The 20,280-nt window shown below is 50.6% G+C and overlaps 3 protein-coding genes across 6 annotated transcripts; 2 read left to right on the top strand and 1 right to left on the bottom strand.

Moving 5' to 3' along the window:
* Position 1: 1 nt before the first annotated feature.
* On the bottom strand, positions 2-4,878 carry LOC138811206 (actin maturation protease-like). 3 transcript variants are annotated; one of them, XM_069998881.1, is made up of 8 exons: positions 4,676-4,878; positions 3,869-4,277; positions 2,688-2,756; positions 2,455-2,579; positions 1,985-2,114; positions 1,819-1,889; positions 782-937; positions 2-126 (listed from the first exon to the last, which is right to left on the bottom strand). In XM_069998881.1, the coding sequence occupies exons 2-8, from the start codon at positions 4,165-4,167 to the stop codon at positions 122-124; spliced, it is 855 nt and encodes a 284-aa protein (XP_069854982.1). In that variant the 5' UTR covers positions 4,168-4,277; positions 4,676-4,878; the 3' UTR covers positions 2-121. The 3 variants fall into 3 exon arrangements, with proteins under 3 accessions (XP_069854982.1, XP_069854981.1, XP_069854980.1); XM_069998880.1 differs by having other exon boundaries at positions 2-937; positions 3,869-4,316; XM_069998879.1 differs by having other exon boundaries at positions 2-937.
* A 318-nt stretch (positions 4,879-5,196) lies between these two features.
* LOC138811204 (U1 small nuclear ribonucleoprotein A) lies at positions 5,197-12,990 on the top strand. Of its 2 annotated transcripts, XM_069998876.1 has the most exons (7): positions 5,197-5,294; positions 5,773-5,867; positions 8,140-8,312; positions 9,487-9,666; positions 11,341-11,520; positions 11,908-11,996; positions 12,617-12,990. In XM_069998876.1, the coding sequence occupies exons 2-7, from the start codon at positions 5,795-5,797 to the stop codon at positions 12,774-12,776; spliced, it is 855 nt and encodes a 284-aa protein (XP_069854977.1). In that variant the 5' UTR covers positions 5,197-5,294; positions 5,773-5,794; the 3' UTR covers positions 12,777-12,990. The 2 variants fall into 2 exon arrangements, with proteins under 2 accessions (XP_069854977.1, XP_069854978.1); XM_069998877.1 differs by lacking the exon at positions 5,197-5,294 and having other exon boundaries at positions 5,585-5,867.
* A 92-nt stretch (positions 12,991-13,082) lies between these two features.
* On the top strand, positions 13,083-19,323 carry LOC138811205 (melanoma-derived growth regulatory protein-like). Its single transcript, XM_069998878.1, has 4 exons — positions 13,083-17,216; positions 17,304-17,437; positions 18,272-18,382; positions 19,242-19,323. The coding sequence occupies exons 1-4, from the start codon at positions 16,952-16,954 to the stop codon at positions 19,263-19,265; spliced, it is 534 nt and encodes a 177-aa protein (XP_069854979.1). The 5' UTR covers positions 13,083-16,951; the 3' UTR covers positions 19,266-19,323.
* Positions 19,324-20,280: the final 957 nt, after the last annotated feature.

Here is a 20,280-nt window from a genome sequence, read left to right as displayed (position 1 = left end):
ACTCAGTCCACATCTTTTTATTTATTTATTTTTAATCATGATGATCAGCCTGGTGCTGGTGTCTCATGCCTGTAAGCCTACCTTCCTCAAGAAGCTGAGATCTGAGGATCATGGTTCAAAGCTAACCTGGAGAAGGAAAGACAGTGAGACTGTAATTCCTACTTAAACACAAAAAAAGCTGGCAGTGGAGGTGTGGCTCATGTGATAAGCACCAGCCTTGAGCAGAAAAGCTAAGGCACAACACATGGGCCAGAGGGTGAGAAGGGCCAGGAGAACTCAGTGGGAAGTGTTCTATGTGGTCTTCTAAGCAGGCTGGGGTTGGGGCCCAGGCAGGAGGTACCTGCAGATGTCCAGGGAGGTGACAGTTGCTTAGAAGATGCCCCCAAGAGGCAGGTGGGGGTTATATCAGGGTGGGATGGGAAGGATGTAGGGTCTGAGTTATGTCTCCCCAGAGAGGGGGATCAGTATCCAACTCCAGAAGGGATGGGCTTGAGACAGTGGGGGGGCCGGGGAAGGGTCTCTGAACTAAATCCACAGCTGTCACACGGGGAGAAGCTGGGGCACTTGTCCAGTGGTGACAGAGCTAAGGTGTGGTCAGGTCAGTGGCTTGACTCCCGTGATCTGAGGAGCAGGGCCTGGCCACAGAGGCCGGCACGCACCCCACCAGTGGGCACCACATACACCCGTCCATCGGTGGCCCTTGCGGGTGAGAAGTCTGTCAGCTGCAGGTTGCTATCCCGGACTTGGTCATAGTCCCACAGCTGGTAGTGCCAACTCTTGCCTTGCTTGGAGAGAAGGAAGACGGTGCCTGGAGTGCCTTCCTCTGGTAGGGATGGTAGGTGGCTGGCTGCACCAGGCGCAGGGTGGAAAAGGCCTGGCATCTCAGGGTCCTCCAGGTAGCCGAGGCTCAGTGTACCCTGCACACCCACCAGGATGCCTAGAGGAGAATAGGAGAATAAGAGGAAGAGGAGTCGGGATATGGCTCATACCCATCATCCTACCCAGGAGGCTGAGATCTGAGGATCAAGGTTTGAAGCCAGCTGGGGCAAGAAAGTCCATGAGACTCTCATCTCCAAAGAACCACCTGAAACTGAAGTGGAGCTATGGTTCCAAGTGGTACAGTGCTACCCTTGAGCAGCAAAGCTTAAGGACAGTGCAAAGCCCTGAGTTCAAGCCCCGGTACCAGCACAAAAAGAGAAATGTTCAACTGCCTAATTTTATAGGGGCTCAGCAGGCACACAGCTAGGTTGAAAGTGGGGCCCAGGCATCTGATTCCACACTCCAAAGCTTCAGGCATCTGAGGCTCTGCCCTGTGGTTTAGGGCAGTGGGAGGGGGTGACACTGGAAGGAGGAGAGCCTGTCACCTCCAGCCCTGCAGGAAAAGATGCTCAGGAAGAGCCCTCAAGGCCCCAAAACCTCCATAAACAGGCTGAGCAGAGCTTCCATTCCGGCCTCATGACATGTACAATTGTGGCCTCTTCCAAGGCAGTGGGGTAATGAGGGTGACAGGCTGCTGATGCTTCCTGAACTGGGTCATGTGCCAAGCACTGGTCACATGCTCTACTGTCACCTTCCATTTCCAGATGCGATGCACCTTTGTGGAAATCCCAAACAGGGGAGCCCCGAGGCACCTACCGCTTGCCATGTCTCATGCTTGTGTCACCCGTGGGGGAAATGGGTGACCCAGCTCTGCTATGCCCCAAGTGCATGGCCTGGCTATACAGCATCAAGGCAAGGGCAAGAATGTGAGGAAGGCTAATGGGGGGGGGGTTGGGGAAACCCAGAGAGGGGGTACAGGGACAAAGGAGGGGATCTCACCTGCACACACTGCCCAGTGGGCCTTGTGGCCCTTCCTCAGGCATGGCTCATGATTGAAATCCTCATCGTAGCTGATGTGGATGTTAAGGACCAAAGGCCCAAGGACCCACCCTTTGCACCCCCTGCTTCCCCTGCCCACCCGTCTGCCTCCCAGGCCCTGGGATACGGGATAAGCATGGGCTGTCCAGTGATGAGGTGCTGCAGGACACGAGTTCGGTTGGGACCACCCAGGCCACCATAGATCAGCTCGGCCTGGCAGCCCAATGTCTCCTGTGCCAGCCTGCCCATGTCAGCCACTGCAGGTGAGAAAGAGAGAGAGAGCGAGCTCACTATATGCCTAGCAACATGCCAAGGGCTTGCACAGGATCCATGTTTCCAACCTCAATACACCCACCAACACTTGGGGACAAATACAGAAAAGAAAGCATGAAAAGCCAACCAGTAGGCAGAGCTGGGCTTGGAACCCAGGCAGCCTGGCTCCCCAATTCAACTTGGTAACCATTCTGGCTGACTAGCCTAAGGGGAACAGGCCTGGAGAATGGAGTGAGCGGCTTTCCCCCTTATCCTGCCTCTTTAGCCCCTTTTAGGGAAGACCGAGGGGAGCACTGGCTTGAAGCTCTTTCCCACTCAACTCACCAGAGAACATCTCTCCCTGGGCTGTGTAGCCTCTCTCCATGGCTACCTGTACGAGTCTCTCCAGGGAGATGCCACTGGGGGGTGACAGAAGGGTGCCAGCCATCCACAAGGCCACCAACCCGCACCTGGGAGAAACAGCCCCAGTTCCTTAAGCCTGCTGTCTTTATTGGACCTCTGTGTACGTAAAGTAGAGATCAGAGGGGGTTTCCATTCCCTTCACCCAGGACACATACTGAGGGCCTTCTTGGATGAGGGATGGCAGGTCAGCACAGAAGAGAATCCACTGCAAATCACTCCGGAATCTGAAGGAAAAAGAAATGCCTGGATTCATAAACTTCCAGCACTGAGCATGGGAACTCATGCCTGTAATTCCTGGCTGCTCAGGAAGAGTTCAGGAGATAAGAGGATTAAGGTTCAAGGATGCACTGGTACAAGATTGAGACCCTATCTGGAAAACAAACTAAAAGCAAAATCTAGAGGACATAGTTCAAGTGGTATATTGAGGCCTTGACTTTTTTTTTTTGGTTGTTGTTGATTGTGTGGTCTGAGCTTTTGGGCCTGAGCACTGTCCCTGAGCTCTTCAGCTCACGGCTAGCACTCTACCACATGAGCCACAGCACCACTTCTGGAGGTAAGTCTCACAGAAGTTCCTGCCTGAGCTGGCCTTGAACTGCAATCCTCAGATCTCAGCCTCCTAAGTAGCTAGGATTACAGATGTGAGCCACTGGTGTCCGGCCAAGCCCTAACTTTAATTCCTTATACTACTTAAATAAATACTTCCAAATTCTCCAGCCACGTTGTATATGTGTATGTGCACACATGTGAGCATGCAAGTGCACATATGGGCCAGTCCTATGGCCTATGGTCAATCTGTCTTCTCTCATCACATACCTCCTGCATGACCTGCTTGGCAGCACTGAGGGTTCCTTTTCTCCCAGAAATCCTCAGACTCCCCCAGCTTGGATCAGACACCCACCTCTGGATTCTATCACCACAATCCTGGCTACTATGGAGATAAGTGGTGGACCCAAAATTTGACTGCCTTTTCTACTGGACCAGGCACTGGCACACCATGGCTGATAGGCCTTAATAGAGGATTGAGGGGTTAGGAAGGTGGCTTAGTGGTAGAGTGCTTGCCTTGCATGCATAAGACTCTGGGTTTGATTACTCAGCACCACATAAGCATAAAAAGCCAGAAGTGGTGCTGTGGCTCAAGTGGTAGGGTGCTAGCCTTGAGCTGAAGAGCTGAGGGACAGCGCCCAGGCCCAGAGTTCAGGCCCCACAACCACCACGACCACCACCACCAACAAAGAATTAGAGGACAAATAAACTCTTGAGAGATAACAAGTGATCTTGGGGACAAGGTCACTGTCACCCAGATGAGCCCAAGTGGGGTGAAATGTGGAGACCCTACCGGTCCTTGTGCAGCTTAAGGAGCCTTTTCACATCTTCTCTCCCCTTGGCAACAGGGCAGGATTTCTCCAAGGCTTCTTTCAGGAACTGACTCTTCTCAAGGCCATAGACATGAGGAGGAACAGTCCCCATGGCAGTGGGTGGAGGAGGCAGTGGAGGTGGTGGAGGGATGGGGGCCTGGATACCACAGAGAGGGAGTGAAAATGAGACATTCAAGAGATTTGTGGGTAGAGGAGGTGGAAGGATGGGGGCTCTTGGAGGGACTAGTGACTCTATGGGAAAAGGGCACGGAGAAGTCATTTTGGGGTCTTCAGGAGGCAGGATTCCCCAAAAGCGCTGGTCTCAGGGATGTAGATTTCAAAGTTTTAGTGCATCCAGATGTGGTGGCAATCTTCTTGTAATCTCAGCACCTGGGGAGATGGGAGGATCATATGCTACATAAGAAGACCCTGTCACAAACAAAAAAAGATGTTAAGAGTTTAGTTGCCGACTGTGGTGGTTACCCACGTATTGTGAAGGAACAAAGACTAGAACCTGAAACCATGCGACACGGACTGGGGTTGACTCAAGGGAAGAGAGGCCTGAGTGGGGTCCTTAAAGTTGGAATATTTGTGCTAGGAGGCTGGGGTGAACTGGGTTATGTATGTATTGTAAGGCTTATCTTCCCCCTCTGGAGCTGGATTCCGTTTTGTGTTATAAGGGGCCAGATCTAAGCTGTGGACCCACAGCTTAGAAACCTGAGCAACTTAAACCCGAGGATCCCCAAAGCCACACAGCCCAGACCCAAGTTCAGAACCCGGGAGCTGACCTTTGAGCCAGAGGTCAAGAGGTCACAAGGGCATCAGGCAGGGAAAACGGCCTAGCAATCAGAGGTGGTCCCGGAATCAGCCAAGAGGAAAAGTCTTGAGATTGGAGACATCTGAGACCGCCAGGCTGTGGGATGAAGTTTAGGAAGTACAAGGTGCCGCCCTCCCGCGCAAAATGGCAGCTCCGGCACCCCGTCTTTGCCACGTCACGTGGACGATCGCGCAGCGAGGGCCCACCCCTTTCGCCTACCACGTGACTCGAGCCGTGAGAAGACAGGGAAGAGGTGTTGCTTCCGAAAGACGACTTCCGGAAAACTACAGCGCGAGCAGATTGGCTAGGAACTCGTGACCTTCGCTGATTGGGCCCGTAGGCCGGGGCGCGGCGGAGCGCGGAACGCTCGCAGGGGGCGGGATTTTTCTACTGAGGCGGGAACCCAGGCGTCTTTTTGATTGGCAAGTTGGAGCCGAGGGGATGAGACTGACTCTGATTGGTCAATCTTCCGAATCTCCGTGCGGGGATTGGTTTTTCAGGAAAGCAGAGGTGGGGCCAGGGAGGAAGCTTTGTGGTCCGGTCTGAGGGAACGTAGTTGAAGCTATTTGCCGGAGCTGCGGCTTTTGTTGGTAAGTTATCTAGACCACAGAACAGCCATCGGCCCCCGGGAGGGTGGGCGGAGTACTTGGTGCTGGGCCTATTCGCACGTCGTTTGGGGATTTTTTTTTTTGCGTTGTAGGAGTTCAGGTTATCTGAAAGTATCGCCGCTTTCTTTAACTGGCTCTACATCCGGGGTTTTTCGCCCTCACTGCCCCTTTTCCCTATGGACCAATAGATATCGCCGCTTGGGACGCTCCGCCTATTGGCTCGCGTGGTGCATCTTGGGAGTTGTAGTAAACTTTTGGAGGTTGCTCTAAGCACGCTTTCTGGAGGAGCAGGAGTCGCACGCACGCATTGTTGTTTCCCTGGGTGTTCCGTCAAGTCCCACAACTCGAGAGCCTGCCTGTTTTCCTCTTATCCATCCCTGAGCAGACCCCGTAAGGCAGTTGAGTCAAAAGATTGGGAGTAACTCAGACTAAAGTCACTTTCTAAATTTTTTTTTTTAAGCTCTACCTCAGAATCTCACAACATGGCAGTTCCTGAGACCCGCCCCAACCATACGATTTATATCAACAACCTCAACGAGAAGATCAAGAAAGATGGTAAGTTCTTGGTGTAGTCTGATTGTAGATTGCCCGGCATGAGTTGATGCCTTTCCATTTCCAGCATTCACTCTTGCTGTATCCTCCAAACCGGGGGTGGGGGGGAGGCTAACCCCACTGGGGTTTGTAAATAACCTCTGCCTCCATGTCCAGCCTATGCTCTGCCTTTGAACCTGATTAGCATTGGTAATTCATTTAGGCACTAATTTATACAGGATCTTTCTTACAAGAAGCCTTGTTGGATTTCTCCTGCCTTCCCCTGAACCCCAGATCATTTTGCGAGTCATCAGGCTGTCTTTCCACTGGCCTGTGACATCTTCGAGCACAGAAACTGAGATTGTCTTGATTTCAGGGGTGTTCTCATTGTTTAGATCCTCTTTACCTCCACTCCAGAACTGGGATTACAGGTTTGTTCCACCATGTCTGTCAGGCTGTAAATGTTGAATATATGTAATCCTTACATTAAACCTGCAGGAGACTGCTGTTTTATTTTTTTCCCCCATTTCTTTGTTACATACTAGGATTTGAGCTCTGCCTTGATCTTGCTGGGCTGGCCCACTACCATTTGAGCCACACCCTTACCTCTACTTTTTATTCCTTATTTTGGAGATGGAGGCTCATAGACTTTTCTGCCTAGGCTGGCCTTGAACTACAGCTGTCTGGATATTGGTTTCCTGAGCAGCTAGGATTACAGGAATGAGCTACCAGTGCCTGGTTATTGGAATGAAAATCTATTTTAGAACAACTTATTCTTGGAAGTGGAGGTTGGCTTAATGGTAGAGGGGCAGCCTTGAGTGGAAAAAGCCAAGTGAGAGCATAAGGCCCCGAGTACAAGCCCCAGTACTGGCATACAAAACAAAAACTTATTCTTGAGCTGGGAGTAGTGGTGCACTCTGTAGTCCAAGCATTTGCAGGCAGAAAGATCTGAGGTTTAAGGGTGGCCAGTGTCACAGAGCTATGTCTTGTTTTTAAACAAATCAAGAACAATAACAAAAGCTCTCTCACCTCTTGCCTGGGATGTAGCTAATGGGGAAAACACACAACCTAACTATGTGTAAGGTCCTGACTTTGATCCTCAATACCAAAACAAATTCAAGCCACTTCAATTCTTGTAAGCAACAAAACTCTTAGAGTTTTTAGTTATACCCAGTGGACTGAAGGGAGAATGAATGGCAACTCTTACTACCATCTCTAGACAGTTGGTCACAAGATCAGGCATAGTGTTGTACCTCTGTATCCCGCCACCTGCCCCCCCCCCCCCCAATTTCAGAAGTTGGAGCAGCTGAGAGTTCAGAGGCCAGCCTGAGCTACGTGAAAAGGGGAGGAAAAAAAAGAAAACTATCAGAAGAACCATAGGAGCTTGATGGAATGAATTTAGGTTATTACCAGGCACTGGTAGTTTCTGAGTGTTATCCTAGCTACTCAGGAGGCTGAGAGCTCAGAATTGTGGTTCAAAGCCAGCTTATAAAGGAAAGTGCAGGAGATTCATATCTCCAAGTAATCATCAAAAAGCCAGAAATAGAATTTTTGCTCAAGTGGTAGAGTGCTGGCCTTGAGTGAAAAAAAGCTCAGGGGAATGTGGCTTAGAAGTAGAGTGCTTGCCTAGCATACGTGAAGCCCTAGGTTCGAGTCCTCAGTACTCCATAAACAGAAAAAGGTGGAAGTGGCTCTGTGGCTCAAGCAGTAGAGTGCTAGCCTTGAGCAAAAGAAACTCAGGGACAGCACCCAGGCCCTGAGTTCAAGCCCTAGGACTGGCAAAAAAAAAAAGCTGAGAGACAGGGCCCAGGTCCCGAGTTCAAGCCCCTGTATCAATGCACACAAGAGTAGATTTTTTTTTTTTTTTGGTTGGTCATGGGGCTTAAACTCTGGACCTGGGTACTGTCCCTCAGCTCTTTACCTCAAGGCAAATGCTCTACCACTTGAGCTACAGCACCACTTCCAGTTTTCTAGTGGTTTATTGGAGATAAGAATCTCATGGAGTTTCCTGCCTGGGCTGGCTTTGAACCGTGTTCCTCAGATCTCAGCCTCGTAAGTAGCTAGGATTACAGGTGTGAGCCCAGATACTGTTTTGAGCCCTTCCCATGATGCACTCCAGCACCTTCTTGCCCCCAACCTGCTTGTTCTCCGCTCTTGTGACTGTGCAGTCAGGAGAGGTGACTGACCTGTGACATTCTGGATGCTCTGTCCCCTAGTTGGTGCAGTCGAGTCCTAGGATATGGAACATAGGCATCTGGTTACAATGTGGTCTTCTCTTCCTCTTCCCTGCCCACAGAACTGAAGAAGTCCCTGTATGCCATCTTCTCCCAGTTTGGCCAGATTCTGGATATCCTGGTATCACGGAGCCTGAAGATGAGGGGTCAGGCTTTTGTCATCTTCAAGGAAGTCAGCAGTGCCACCAATGCCCTGCGCTCCATGCAGGGTTTCCCCTTCTATGACAAGCCCATGGTAAGGAGACAGAGAGAGAGAATTTTGTTAGAAAATCCTTTGAACTTTATCAAAACACATAGCTACTGTCACCTGCTTCTTGTTTGTGGTTGTTGTTGTCAGTTGTGGGGCTTGAACTCAGGGCCTGGGTGCTGTCCTGAACTCTCGCTCAAGCCTACCACTTTGAGCTACAGGACCACTTTCAGTTATCTGGTGGTTCATTGGCGATAAGAGTCTCACAGACTTTTCCTGCCCAGATGGGCTTCCATCCTCAATCCATAGATCTCAGCCTCCTGAGGTAGCTGGGATTATATGCATGAGCCACCAGCACCCAGTATATATTGCCTGCTTCTTGCACTTTTGTGCTTCAGGCCTAGTCAGAGCAGATGGCAGTTGCCTGTTCATGGGGGTCCTGCTCCCCAAGTTCCTTGTCCACACCACAAGGCTCCTTTCGAGACTTGAGTGAGGATTCCTTGCTCTCCTGCTTCCAACACTGTAGCCTTAAGCTTCCTAGGACAAATATAGTCTTCACTCATGATGGTTCCTGACCACCTGGGGCCTTTGCTTTCTTCCTCCCTCTCATCAGTGTCAGCAGGCCTAGCTCTTTCTGTGGCCATTCCTGTGCTAGAAGGCTCTGTCTCCAGATAGCCTCATGGTTGGCTCTTCCCCAACCCCCTTTGTGATCTGGACAAATGTCACCTCCATGAGACCTTTCCTGGCCACCCTGTCTGCAGATGTCACTTGTCAACATGTTGGAAGTCATGTTTCAGCCTTCTTTGCCATGCTGACCGTGCTCCATTGGACAGGGCTTCTGTGTGCTCATCTGGCTGTCCTCCAGGCCTGGAGTGGGGGCCCAGCCTCAGATAGATTGTCCCTTAGAGGGCTGAGTGGGTGAGTTTTAGCACCTGCACCGCTGAGCTCTGTCCATGTGTGAGCAGAAGCTCCCCTGCATGGGGCTGGTGGTGAGGCGGTTCCATCTGTCCCCTAAAAACCCCAGCGTTCTCGCTGTGTGTCAGGTACAGCCCGTTCTAGCACTTACACTCAACCCTCCTCTTTTCCCAATGGGAAGCATCCCCAGTTTGGGCATGAGTAAAATTGTAGCCAAGCAGTTTCTGTAACGGTTCTTTTCCAAGTTCCCGGTGGGTCCCAGGCAGTTTGGCTCTGAATCCCACACCTTCCCTTCTGTTTTTGGTAGCGCATCCAGTATGCCAAGACGGACTCGGATATCATTGCCAAGATGAAGGGGACCTTTGTGGAACGGGACCGCAAGCGGGAGAAGCGGAAGCCCAAAAGCCAGGAGACCCCATCGGCCAAGAAGGCTGTGCAGGGTGGGGCCGCTGCCCCTGTAGTGGGAGCTGTACAGGGGCCTGTCCCGGTAAGCCACCAGGCCTCCAGCAGCATCAGGCTCTGGCTAGGTGGGGAGACATCGTTCTTGGGATTCAGACCCCTTCCTTCCTTTTTTGTGTCAGTCCTAGGGCTTGAACTCAGGTCTGGGCACTGTCTCTGAGTTGAGTTGTTTTTTTTCCTCAAGGCTGCCACTCTACCACTTGAATCACAGCACCACTTCTAGATTTTTTTGGTGTGAAGATAAGCGACTCAGAGACTTTCTTGCCCTGGCTGGCCTCTAATTATGATCCCCTTATCTCAGCCTCCTGAGGAACCCTCCAAGGTTTACAGGTATGAGCCACCAGTGCCTGGCTCCATTTTTTTCTTTTTCTTTTTCTTTTTTGGTGGGTGTGGGGCTTGAACTCTGGGCCTGAGTGCTGTCCCTCAGCTCTTCAGCTCAAGGCTAGCTAGCACTCTACCGCTTGAGCCACTGTGCCACTTCTGGTTTCTGAGTGGTTTACTGGAAATAAGAGTCTCACAGACTTTGCTGCCAGTGCTGGCTTTGAACTGAGATCCTCAGATCTTAGCCTCCTGAGTAGCTAGGAATACAGATGTTGAGCCACCGGCACCCGATTCTTCTTCGTTTTTTTTTTTTTTTTTTTTTTTTTTTTAAAGCAAATACAGTGTTTTTCTGGGAGGGGCAGGGGAGGTTCAAGCACCTCCCCTGGGTAGGTTCTCTTTTTTTAATACCTATCTCCTCTGCTGGACTATTTCTGAAGTTTATTTTTCTCCATTATCTATTGCCTGATTTCTTTCTTCACCTTGATTTTGCTGTTTGTCTGTCTGTCTTTCTCTCTTTCTCTCTCGCTCTTTTTGGTCAGTCATGGGGCTTAAACTCAGGGCCTGGGTGCTGTCCCTGAGCCTTTCTGCTCAAAGTTAGTGCTCTACCACTTGAGCCACAGTGTCAATTTGTGGTTTTTTGGTTGTTAATTGGAAGAAAGAATCTCATGGACTTTTCCTGCCCAGGCTGGCTTTGAACCACAATCCTCAGATCTCAGCCTCCTGAGTAGCTATGATTATAGACATGAGCTACCAGTGCCTGCTGTCCATGTCTTTTAAATCACTGTCTATGTAGAAAATTACTTTAGTGGATAAGTGGCACTGGATATAAGGCTAGTAATAAACAGGAAAAGACATACCAATGGGGCAGACAAAAGAGTCTAGAAATATCCATATATACCTATCCCTTTTTTATTTTCTTGACAGATTATGGCTGTGTAGCCCAGACACACCTTGAACTCAATCCTCCAGCCCAAGGGCTCAGATTACAGACATGCACTCTTACACCTGGCTGAGTGTGGGCTCTTTTCTCTCTCTCTGTCTTTCTCTCTCTTTTTTTTGGTTGGTCGTGGGGCTTGAACTCTAGGACTGGGTGTTGTCCCTCAGCTCTTCAGCTCAAGGTGATCGATCTACCACTTGAGCCACAGTGCCACTTCTGGTTTTTGAGTGGTTCATTGGAGAGAAGAGTCTCACGGGGACTTTTCCTGCCTGGGCTGGCTTTGAACCACAATCCTCAGATCTCAGCCTCCTGAGTAGCTGGGATTACAGGCATGAGCCACTGGTGCCTGGCTCTTTTTGTCTCTCATCTGAGGGCACTGTAACTTGCCTTCCCTTGGCTTCGCCTCCTTCCTTAGCGTGTCGATCTCATCCTCTTCCTCTGCAGGGCATGGGCATGCCGCCGATGACTCAAGCCCCACGCATCATGCACCACATGCCAGGACAGCCGCCCTATATGCCGCCTCCTGGCATGATTCCACCACCAGGCCTCGCGCCAGGACAGATCCCACCAGGAGCCATGCCCCCGCAGCAGCTCATGCCAGGGCAGATGCCACCTGCCCAGCCTGTAAGTGTCCTGTGCCTCCCCAGTCCTCCAAAGCAGAATAGGGGAACAGAACGGGCAGGGTGGTAGAGAGCTGTTTTAGATGGAGTGATCTGGGCAGCCCTCTTGGTACTGGAGCGGGGATCCCAAAGTATAGGGCAAGTAGCAGGGAGTGAGGAGGGCGGCCTAGTCAGAGGCATCAGCCTGTTGGGAGGTGTGAAGGCCAGGGGGAGGCCGGAGCAGAGGCCAGCATCTAGATTTATCTGCCACGTGCCAGTTTGTGCAGCTGGCCTTGTACCGCACTTTGGAGGCGTGGGGTGCAGATAGAAATGTAGGAGTGCATGTGGGGCCACCAAGCCCCCCCCCCCTTGTGGCTCTGGTGTTCACACTGGTCCCCTCCCTCCTCTGCAGCTTTCTGAGAACCCACCCAATCATATTCTGTTCCTCACCAACCTGCCGGAGGAGACCAACGAACTGATGCTGTCCATGCTCTTCAACCAGTAAGTGCAGCCGCAAAGGGAAATGACGCGAGTGGGCCTCAGGGCTGTGCTCTTAGCCCCCTGAGCCAGCTCAGGCCTGGCAGGCAGCAGGGACTGCTATGGAAGGTGGAAGGTGGAGGATTCCAGTCTGGGGCTGTGGGAGAGGCCATCTGTGGAGATGGGGGTCACGCTGGTCTTGGTTTAGCCTCTGAGGAGGGGGTCAGTAAACTCCAGGTTCTGAGCCTTTTGTGTGTGTATGTGCATTTCCTGAGGCTTGAACTCAAGGCCTAGACACTGTCCTTGCACTTTTTCACTCAAGGTTGGTGCCCTGCCACTTGAGCCACAGCTCCACTGCTGGGGTTTTTGTTTGTTTGTTTCATTGGAGATAGGAGTCACATGGACTTGTCTTACCCAGGCTGGCTTTGAACTATGATCTTCACATCTCAGCCTCCTGAGTAGCTAGGATTGCAGGCATGAGCACTGGTGCTTGCCTGTTGTCCTATTAGCACTGTCCACATTTTGGGCCTGATAATCTGGCTGTTGTGAGAGCCTGTCCTGCCCTCTGTAGGATGTTTAGCATCTGTTCACTAGGTGCTGACATGAGGGGCGGAGCCCTGAGATCTGCTGTTCCCTCTTCATAGGTTCCCTGGCTTTAAAGAGGTCCGTCTGGTCCCCGGGCGGCACGACATTGCCTTCGTGGAGTTTGACAATGAGGTTCAGGCCGGGGCAGCTCGAGACGCCCTGCAAGGCTTTAAGATCACCCAGAACAACGCCATGAAGATCTCCTTTGCCAAGAAGTAGCACCCTTCCCCTGCCCCGGACTGCCCCCAACCCCGTCCTGGGGCCACCTCTGTCCCCCTTGGCTCAGTCCCTGAAGGTAAGTCCACCTTGGGGGCCTTCTCAGAGCCGTGTGTGAGTGCGTGGTCGCCACACAGCATTGTACCCAGAGTCTGTCCCCAGACATTGCACCTGGCGCTGTTAGGCTGGAATTAAAGTGTTGTTTTTTTTGTTTTTGTTTTTGTTTTTTGAGGTTTGTTTTTTTTCACAACTGTTTGTCTGTCCCATTATTTTTTTGCTTTCTATGGTTCCTTCCCTTCCCTTCATATCAACACACACCAGGCTTTTAGATCTCATGGAATTTTGGGAAAACACACAGTTTGTATAATAACATTACACAAACTTAAGTTATATTGACTTCTGGCTCTTTTTCTGTCTTGTGTCTTCTCTTCTCTCCCCTCTTCTCCCCTCCCCTCCCCTCCTCTCTCTTCCCCTCTCCTTTCCCCTCCCCTCCTCTCTTCTCTTCTCTTATGAGGCTTGAACTCAGGGCCTGGGCTCTATCCCTGAGCTTTTTTGTTCAAGGCTAGCATTCTACCACTTTGAGCCACGATTTCACTTCTGGTTCTCCGGGGGTTCATTGGATATAAGAGTTTCACACACTTGGGGCTGGGAAGGTGGCTCAGTGGTAGAGCACTTGCCTTGCATGCCTGAGGCCCTGGGTTCGATTCCTCAGCACCACATAAGCAAAAAGAAAAAAGCTGGAAGTGGCGCTGTGGCTCAAGTGGTAGAACGCTAGCCTTGAGCTGAAGAGCTGAGGGACAGTGCCCAGGCCCAGAGTTCAGGCCCCACGACCGGACCCAAAAAAAAAAAAAAAGAGTTTCACACACTTTCCTGCTTAGGCTGGCTTTGAACCGCAATCCTCAGATCTCAGCCTCCTGAGTAGCTAGGATTACAGGTATGCCACCAGCACCCGACCGGTTCTATTTTCGACCTGCTCCGTTTCCGACCTGGGCCGGTTCACCCCTCCTTAGGCAACCTGGTGTTTCCCCGCTCCTGGGAGGTCACCATATTGATGCCGAACTTAGTGCAGACACCTGATCGGCATAGCGCACTGCAGCCCAGAACTCCTGGACTCAAACGATCCTCCGGGCTCAGCCTTCCGAGTAGCTGGGATTACAGGCGCGCGCCACTGCGCCCGGCTGACCGGTTTTATTTTCTAACTGCCCTGTGCAAGTTAGGCAGATTGTAGACCACACAAAGATGCACTTGTTAAGAGTACCCCATTTTGTCTGGATGCTGCTTCCTTCTCCTCCTCTCCCCTGTCTACTGTAGGGGAATGTGTAGTCTTTCTCCCCACATGACGTGAAGGTCAGGAAAGGAGGACGGGGTTGCTGCCATCATTCCGTGGTGCGGCCTTAATGCAAATGGGCAAGTGGAAATGTCTCACCCACTGCACAGAAACCATGGGCCTCATGGACCTGGTGCTTGTGATGTGTGGCTTCTGTGATCAGCTGATCCTGATTTCCAGTCTGGGAAACCACCCTTCTTTCCCAACCCCCCTCCCCCCCCATTACCCCAAGGACTATCCATGTCCTGGTGGTATTTTGATTTTCTTCTGTTAATACCAGGATAATGCTTGTGCACACACCCACAGCACACTTAGTGTGTGCTTGCTGTCTCCTGTGGTGGGGATCGGGTGTGCAGTAAGCCAATGGTAAATGTGCTAATGATAGCAAAAAAAAGTGCTCACTTGGCAATCCAGAGGTTGGGAAGCGGGGCGGGAGGTGGTTCTTGCGCATGCATCTGAAACAGGTGTACAGGTGAGAGAGGAGTGTTCATATCCACCACTTCCTGTTTCTGGCCATGGCATATTACTGGACTCCAGGCCCTGGGTTTCTCCTCAGCTTGACAGAAAAGGAAAACTACAGACAGCATTGCAGAAGGGTCTGTGAAGGCTGGAGCTGAGTACTCCCTGGGCTGAACCCCCAGAAAAGACCCAGAACATGCAGGCCATTGGAAAGGTCTGGAAGCAGTACAGAGGGCCTGGGGTCGAGTGAGAGACCTCAGGGTTCGAGGACTGTGAAGAAAGGAATGGAGCGGGGCTCCCATTTGCATTCTCATGAATAGAATTGTGTCTCTCAGGGCCCTGCTGGAATGCCTGTGTTATGGAGGAGAAATAAATTTTCCATGGGAGTTGGGGTGGAGGGTGGGGTCCTGGATGAAGTGGATATGGCCACATTGAATAACCTTCACCCTCTGTTCCTCATGCTTTTGAAATTTCCTGCCAGATCTACAGCACATGAAGACAGTGGGGGACCCCCCTCTGCTTTTCTGGGGGGAATGCCGCTGAACCTCTTGATCATACCTGAAGACACAGATAATACCAAATCTCTACAGGGTCTTTGCCAGTCATAATTACAAATTTGTTTAATGCAGCCTTGATCTAGGATACTTTGCTGTCATGAATTATGCAGCAATGGATAAGTAAAATTGAGATTTGGGAAATTAATTTCAACCATTATGGGCTACAGCTAATCATAGTGTGTTCTAAAATAATCATTTTTTGGGGGGTTGGGAGGGGACAGAAACTCTGGCCTCACCATTCAAAGCATACACTTCACCAACCTACCCTGATTTCTTCACACACTTGTTTAGCCGAGGTGGGTTTACTGCTTGTCTGCCCCTATACAAGTTTTTCACTTCCTGATGAGTCTCCAAGGCCAAGAATAGGAACTAACATAATGTGTATAATCATATTTATTGAATGAATATAAAAAATTACTCCTTTAATTTTAATTGCCAGTCCTGTGGCTTGGAACTCAGACCTTCCTGTTTTTGCTCAAGACTGGCACTCTACTACTTGAGCCACAGTTCCCCTTCTATCTTTTTAGTAATTATGATAACAGGCACAGGCTTTCTTGCTCAGGCTGGCTTTGAACCATGATCCTCAGATCTCAGCCTTCTGAGTAGCTATGTTTACAAGTGTGAGCCACCAGGGCCCAGCTACTTTTTAATTTTGAGTGGGGATCTCAATGTTTCCCATCCTCCAACTTCTCAATCTCCCAAGTAGCTGGAATTACAAGTATATACCATTAAATCTGGCTTTTTTTTTTTTGTGTGTGTGTACTGTGGATTGAACTTGGGGGCTCTAGCCTTTTGAGTGATTTCTCCCAGTCCAAAATCTATATACACCATCATTGCCCTGTGAAATGGGATTATAATTGCCTCTCCTTAGGTGATGCCAACCATCTATAAAAGCTGGACTCTGGTGGCTCATTGCTGTAATCCTAGCTACTAGAGAGGCTGAGATCTGAGGATTACAGTTGAAAGCTGGAGCAGGAAAGTCTGTGAGACTCATCTCCAATTAACCACAAAAACCTGGAAGTGAGCCGGGCACCAGTAGCTCATGCCTGTAATCCTAGCTACTAAAGAGGCTGAGATCTGAGGATCGAGGTTCAAACCCAGCCCAGGTGGGAAAGTCCATGAGCCTCTTATCCAATAAACCATCAGAAAACTGGAAGTGGCACTGTGGCTCAAGTGGTAGAGTGCTAGCCTTGAGCTGAAGAACTGAGGGACTGCGCCAAGGCCCAGAGTTCAAGCCCCATGACTAACAAAAACAAAACCTGGAAAGCAGGAGAGCACAGAAGCTCAGGGACATCGTCTAGCCCCTCCAACCAATAAATAAGTAAATAAATCATCTGAAATGTACCTTTGGGAGACTGTAGAAATTTGCTTTTGTAATCTCCATTTTATAGCTAGGAGGGGTGGTTTGAGAGGAGGACTTAGCCTAGCCCTGGTCATCTGGTCCGGAGTTTGCTAGTGAGCAATAGAAGGGGAGGCATTGCCTGAGGCCCAGAATAGGGGCTCCCTCAGCATCTGAGCTCTGAGGCTGGCCCAGGTAATCAAAGGTTGCCTTGTTTTGCGCCCCCACCCCTCCCCTACCCCACACAAGGTAATTCCAAGATGGATTTCTACACTTGATCTAGTTCTGTCCCTGGGGACAATGGGAGATAGCAAAGTTCCAGAGTCCAGATTACTTAGCTGACTCAAAAGATGATGGAATTGAATATCTTGGCCTCAGGTTGGCGAGGGGAGGGGTGACTCACTTGGAGTGGCCTGGTTTGCTTTGGGGCCCATCTGGGGGCATTTTCTTGGACTGATTGCTCTTACCTTGGAAGTGCTTCTGGCTGCCAATCTGGATGGTGAGTGTGGTGGGGGAAGTTTGGTTTAGGGCGGAGACAAGGCTTGAGAACACAGGTTTCCTTGTGTCTCAGGAGGGGAGGAAGGGAGGGATGGCAAGAGGAAAGAGACCCCACTTGTTTGCTTGCTCACAATCCATGATGGCGGGGTCTGCACTGTTTCTTGTCATCCTCTTGCTGTGTGCTTTCCCGGGGCCTGGAGGGGCAGGCCGCCCCATGCCCAAGCTGGCTGAACGGAAACTCTGTGCGGATGAGGAGTGCAGCCGTAAGAGTGGGGGGACCCAGGAGTTGGGGGTTTGGGTTGGTGGATTGTGTGGAAGCTGTTGTCATTTCCCTTCTATTCCTTCCCCAGACCCCATTTCTATGGCGGTGGCCCTTCAGGACTACGTGGCCCCCGACTGCCGATTCCTGACCATACACAGGGGCCAAATTGTATATGTCTTCTCCAAGCTGAAAGGCCGTGGCCGCCTCTTCTGGGGAGGAAGTGTGAGTCTGGAAGGAGACAGACAGGGAGAGAGACAGGGAGACAGGGAAGGATATGGGGCTGGGGTCAGAGCAAAACCTGTTTCTCACCTGAAGGGAAAACCAGAGGCAGGGTGGGGTACAGTGGGGTGCGGGGGGGGGGGGAAGGGGAGAGAGTTCTGTGACATACCTTGTTTGTCATAGGGATTGAATTCAGGCCTGGGCACTGTCCCTGAATTTTTGTTCAAGGCTAGCATTCTACCACTTGTAGTTAGTTGGAGATGAGCCTCATGGATTTTCCTGCTTGAGCTAGCTTTGAACTATGATCCTCAGATCTCAGCCTCCTGAATGGTTGGTGATGTGAGCCACCAGCAGCCATCTAGCTACTTTATTTTTACTCTAGTAACTGTGGTATCATTTAGCACCAAGTCCTTTTCTCTTTCCCCTGGAGATAGGGTCTTGATATGTAGCTACACTGGCTTTGAACTCACTGTACACACCCCTGGTGCAAAAGTTGATCCTCCTGTCTCATGCTCCCAAGTGCTGGGATTAAACGTATCCACCACTGTGCCTGGGACCAGCTTCTTGTCTTGAGTATCAAAGATAGAACGGGGAATGATAACCTTTCCTAGTGAAGGAAGACAATAAGGAAACCATAAAAAAAAAAAAAAGTAAATGTGGGCTACTGTATTCCTACAGAGTGACTAGGAGTGCTCAGGGAGGGCCTCTGAGCAGTTGACATTTTAGTGGAAAGATGGAGGTAGGCATGTGGAGATCCAAGAGAGGAGAGCATAGAGGCTTTTAGCTGGGATAGGAATGCCGTCTTCCCAGATCAGGTTTTCAACAATTCTTCTTCAGGTCCAGGGAGAATATTATGGAGATCTGGCTGCTCGTCTGGGCTATTTTCCCAGTAGTATTGTCCGAGAGGACCAAACTCTGAAACCTGGCAAAGTTGATGTGAAGACAGATGTGAGTTTCCTGGGGCTGGCAGGGTTCTGGTGGGAAGACCCTTGGGAGTCTTGGGCAAATAGGCTCTGCAGCTGCTTTGCTGTTTGAGTTGGGACAAATTCATGTATGTGTGTGTGAGTGTGTGTGTGAGCGCTGGTACTGGGATTTGAACTCAGGGCCTCCCTCTCTCACTTGTCTCTATTGTTAAAAACTGGCATTCCGGGGCTGGGAAGGTGGCTCAGTGGTAGAGTGCTTGCCTTGCATGCCTGAGGCCCTGGGTTCAATTCCTCAGCACCACATAAGCAAAAAGAAAAAAGCCGGAAGTGGCGCTGTGGCTCAAGTGGTAGAGTGCTAGCCTTGAGCTGAAGAGCTGAGGGACAGCGCCCAGGCCCAGAGTTCAGGCCCCCCAAAAAAACAAAAACAAAAAAAACCTGGCATTCTGTTGCTTGAGCCACACAGCCACTTGTGGCTTTTGCTGATTAATTGGAAATATGAGTATCGGATTTGTCTGTCATGGCTGGCTTTGAACTAGGATCGTTGGATCTCAGCCTCCTGAGTAGCTAGGATTACAAGTGTGAGCCACCTAATTTTTTCCTCCCTTTGAGACAATCCTCTCTGTTGCTTAGGCTGGACTTAAACTCTCCATCCTCCTGCCTCAGCTTGCTGAGTTGCAGGTCTTACCCAGTACCACTGTATCAGGCCCTTATCTACTTTGGAGGAGCATCAATTAGAAGACTCTCGGTCAATTTGCATAGGTCTTGTGTGGCCAAATCTGGTTCCTGTGGCTACACGTTTTTTTTTTTTTTTTGCTAAAACCGCTAGATCCATTGTGGCATAATTCCTCATTTTCTTTCCAACGTTTTGCCTTTCTCTTTTTCAGAAATGGGATTTCTACTGCCAGTGAACTCAGCCTACCACTGTCCCTGCTGTGCTTTAAACAAAATATATCAGCCCAGTGCAACTGCCTCTTTCTGTGGTTTTTTGGGTGGGTTAGGGATGTTACAAAGGAAATGTTTCGCAGGGTCCTGAATCTAACCAATCATCTTCCTGAAAGTGGTGACATCACAGTTGCTAGGTTGACTTTCACTAGTGAAAGCCCGTACTGCAAGCTGGGTACCCAACAAGGGCTCCTAAACTTAGTTTGGGGACAACAAAGAGCAAGGGAGAAGACGCATCGTAAATAGAATATAAATTGCAGATGCAACTCAGGCTGATCTCCAACCCCGATCCCCCTACCACCGAGGTGGCACCTGCCGGACAGCGGCTTTATTTCATTTTTTTTTTTTTTCCTTTGTGGTGGAAGAGATCCAAACCCAGGGGCACGGGCATACTAGACAAGCCGTCCTCTGCTTTATACCATCTTTTGAGAGCGAGAGAGCGAGCGCACGCGTTCGTGCATGCTTGTCTTGGGGCTTGAACTCAGGCCCTGAGCCACTGTCCTTTAGCTTTTTCACTCAAGGCCAGCGCTAGACCAGTTGAGCTTCTGGCTTTTTTTGGGGGGGGGGGTTAACTGGAGATAAGAGTCTCACAGGCTGTGCTGCCCACGCTGACTTCCAACTGCAATCCAGAGATCTCAGCCTGAGAGTAGCTAGGATTACAGGTGTGAGCCACCGACGCGTTTTCTTTGAGACTATATGCAAAGGTTGTTGAAGAGGAATTGGCCACCTGTCCTTCCAGTTTTCTTCTTTCCTGCCTTTGGACTAACAACTGGCCCCCTCCAGCTCAAGAATCGTTCCTCTGCTGTCAATCGTGTCCTTGTCCCTTCTTCGAATTCGTATCCCCGCCCCTGTGTCCGCTCCTATCCAATCAGGAGTCTTAAATGGCCCCCCTGACTCCTGACCAAATCCGTTCCTCTGCTGGAGGAGCCGTCTCTGTCCCGCCCCTTCCCACTTGCCCCACCAATCGTTCGTCTTGGCTCC

This window comes from Dipodomys merriami, unplaced genomic scaffold (genome assembly GCF_024711535.1).
Source record: "Dipodomys merriami isolate MVZ:Mamm:240054 unplaced genomic scaffold, mDipMer1.0.p SCAF_52, whole genome shotgun sequence".
NCBI lineage: Eukaryota > Metazoa > Chordata > Mammalia > Rodentia > Heteromyidae > Dipodomys > Dipodomys merriami.
This window is presented reverse-complemented; position numbering and strand designations above follow the sequence as displayed.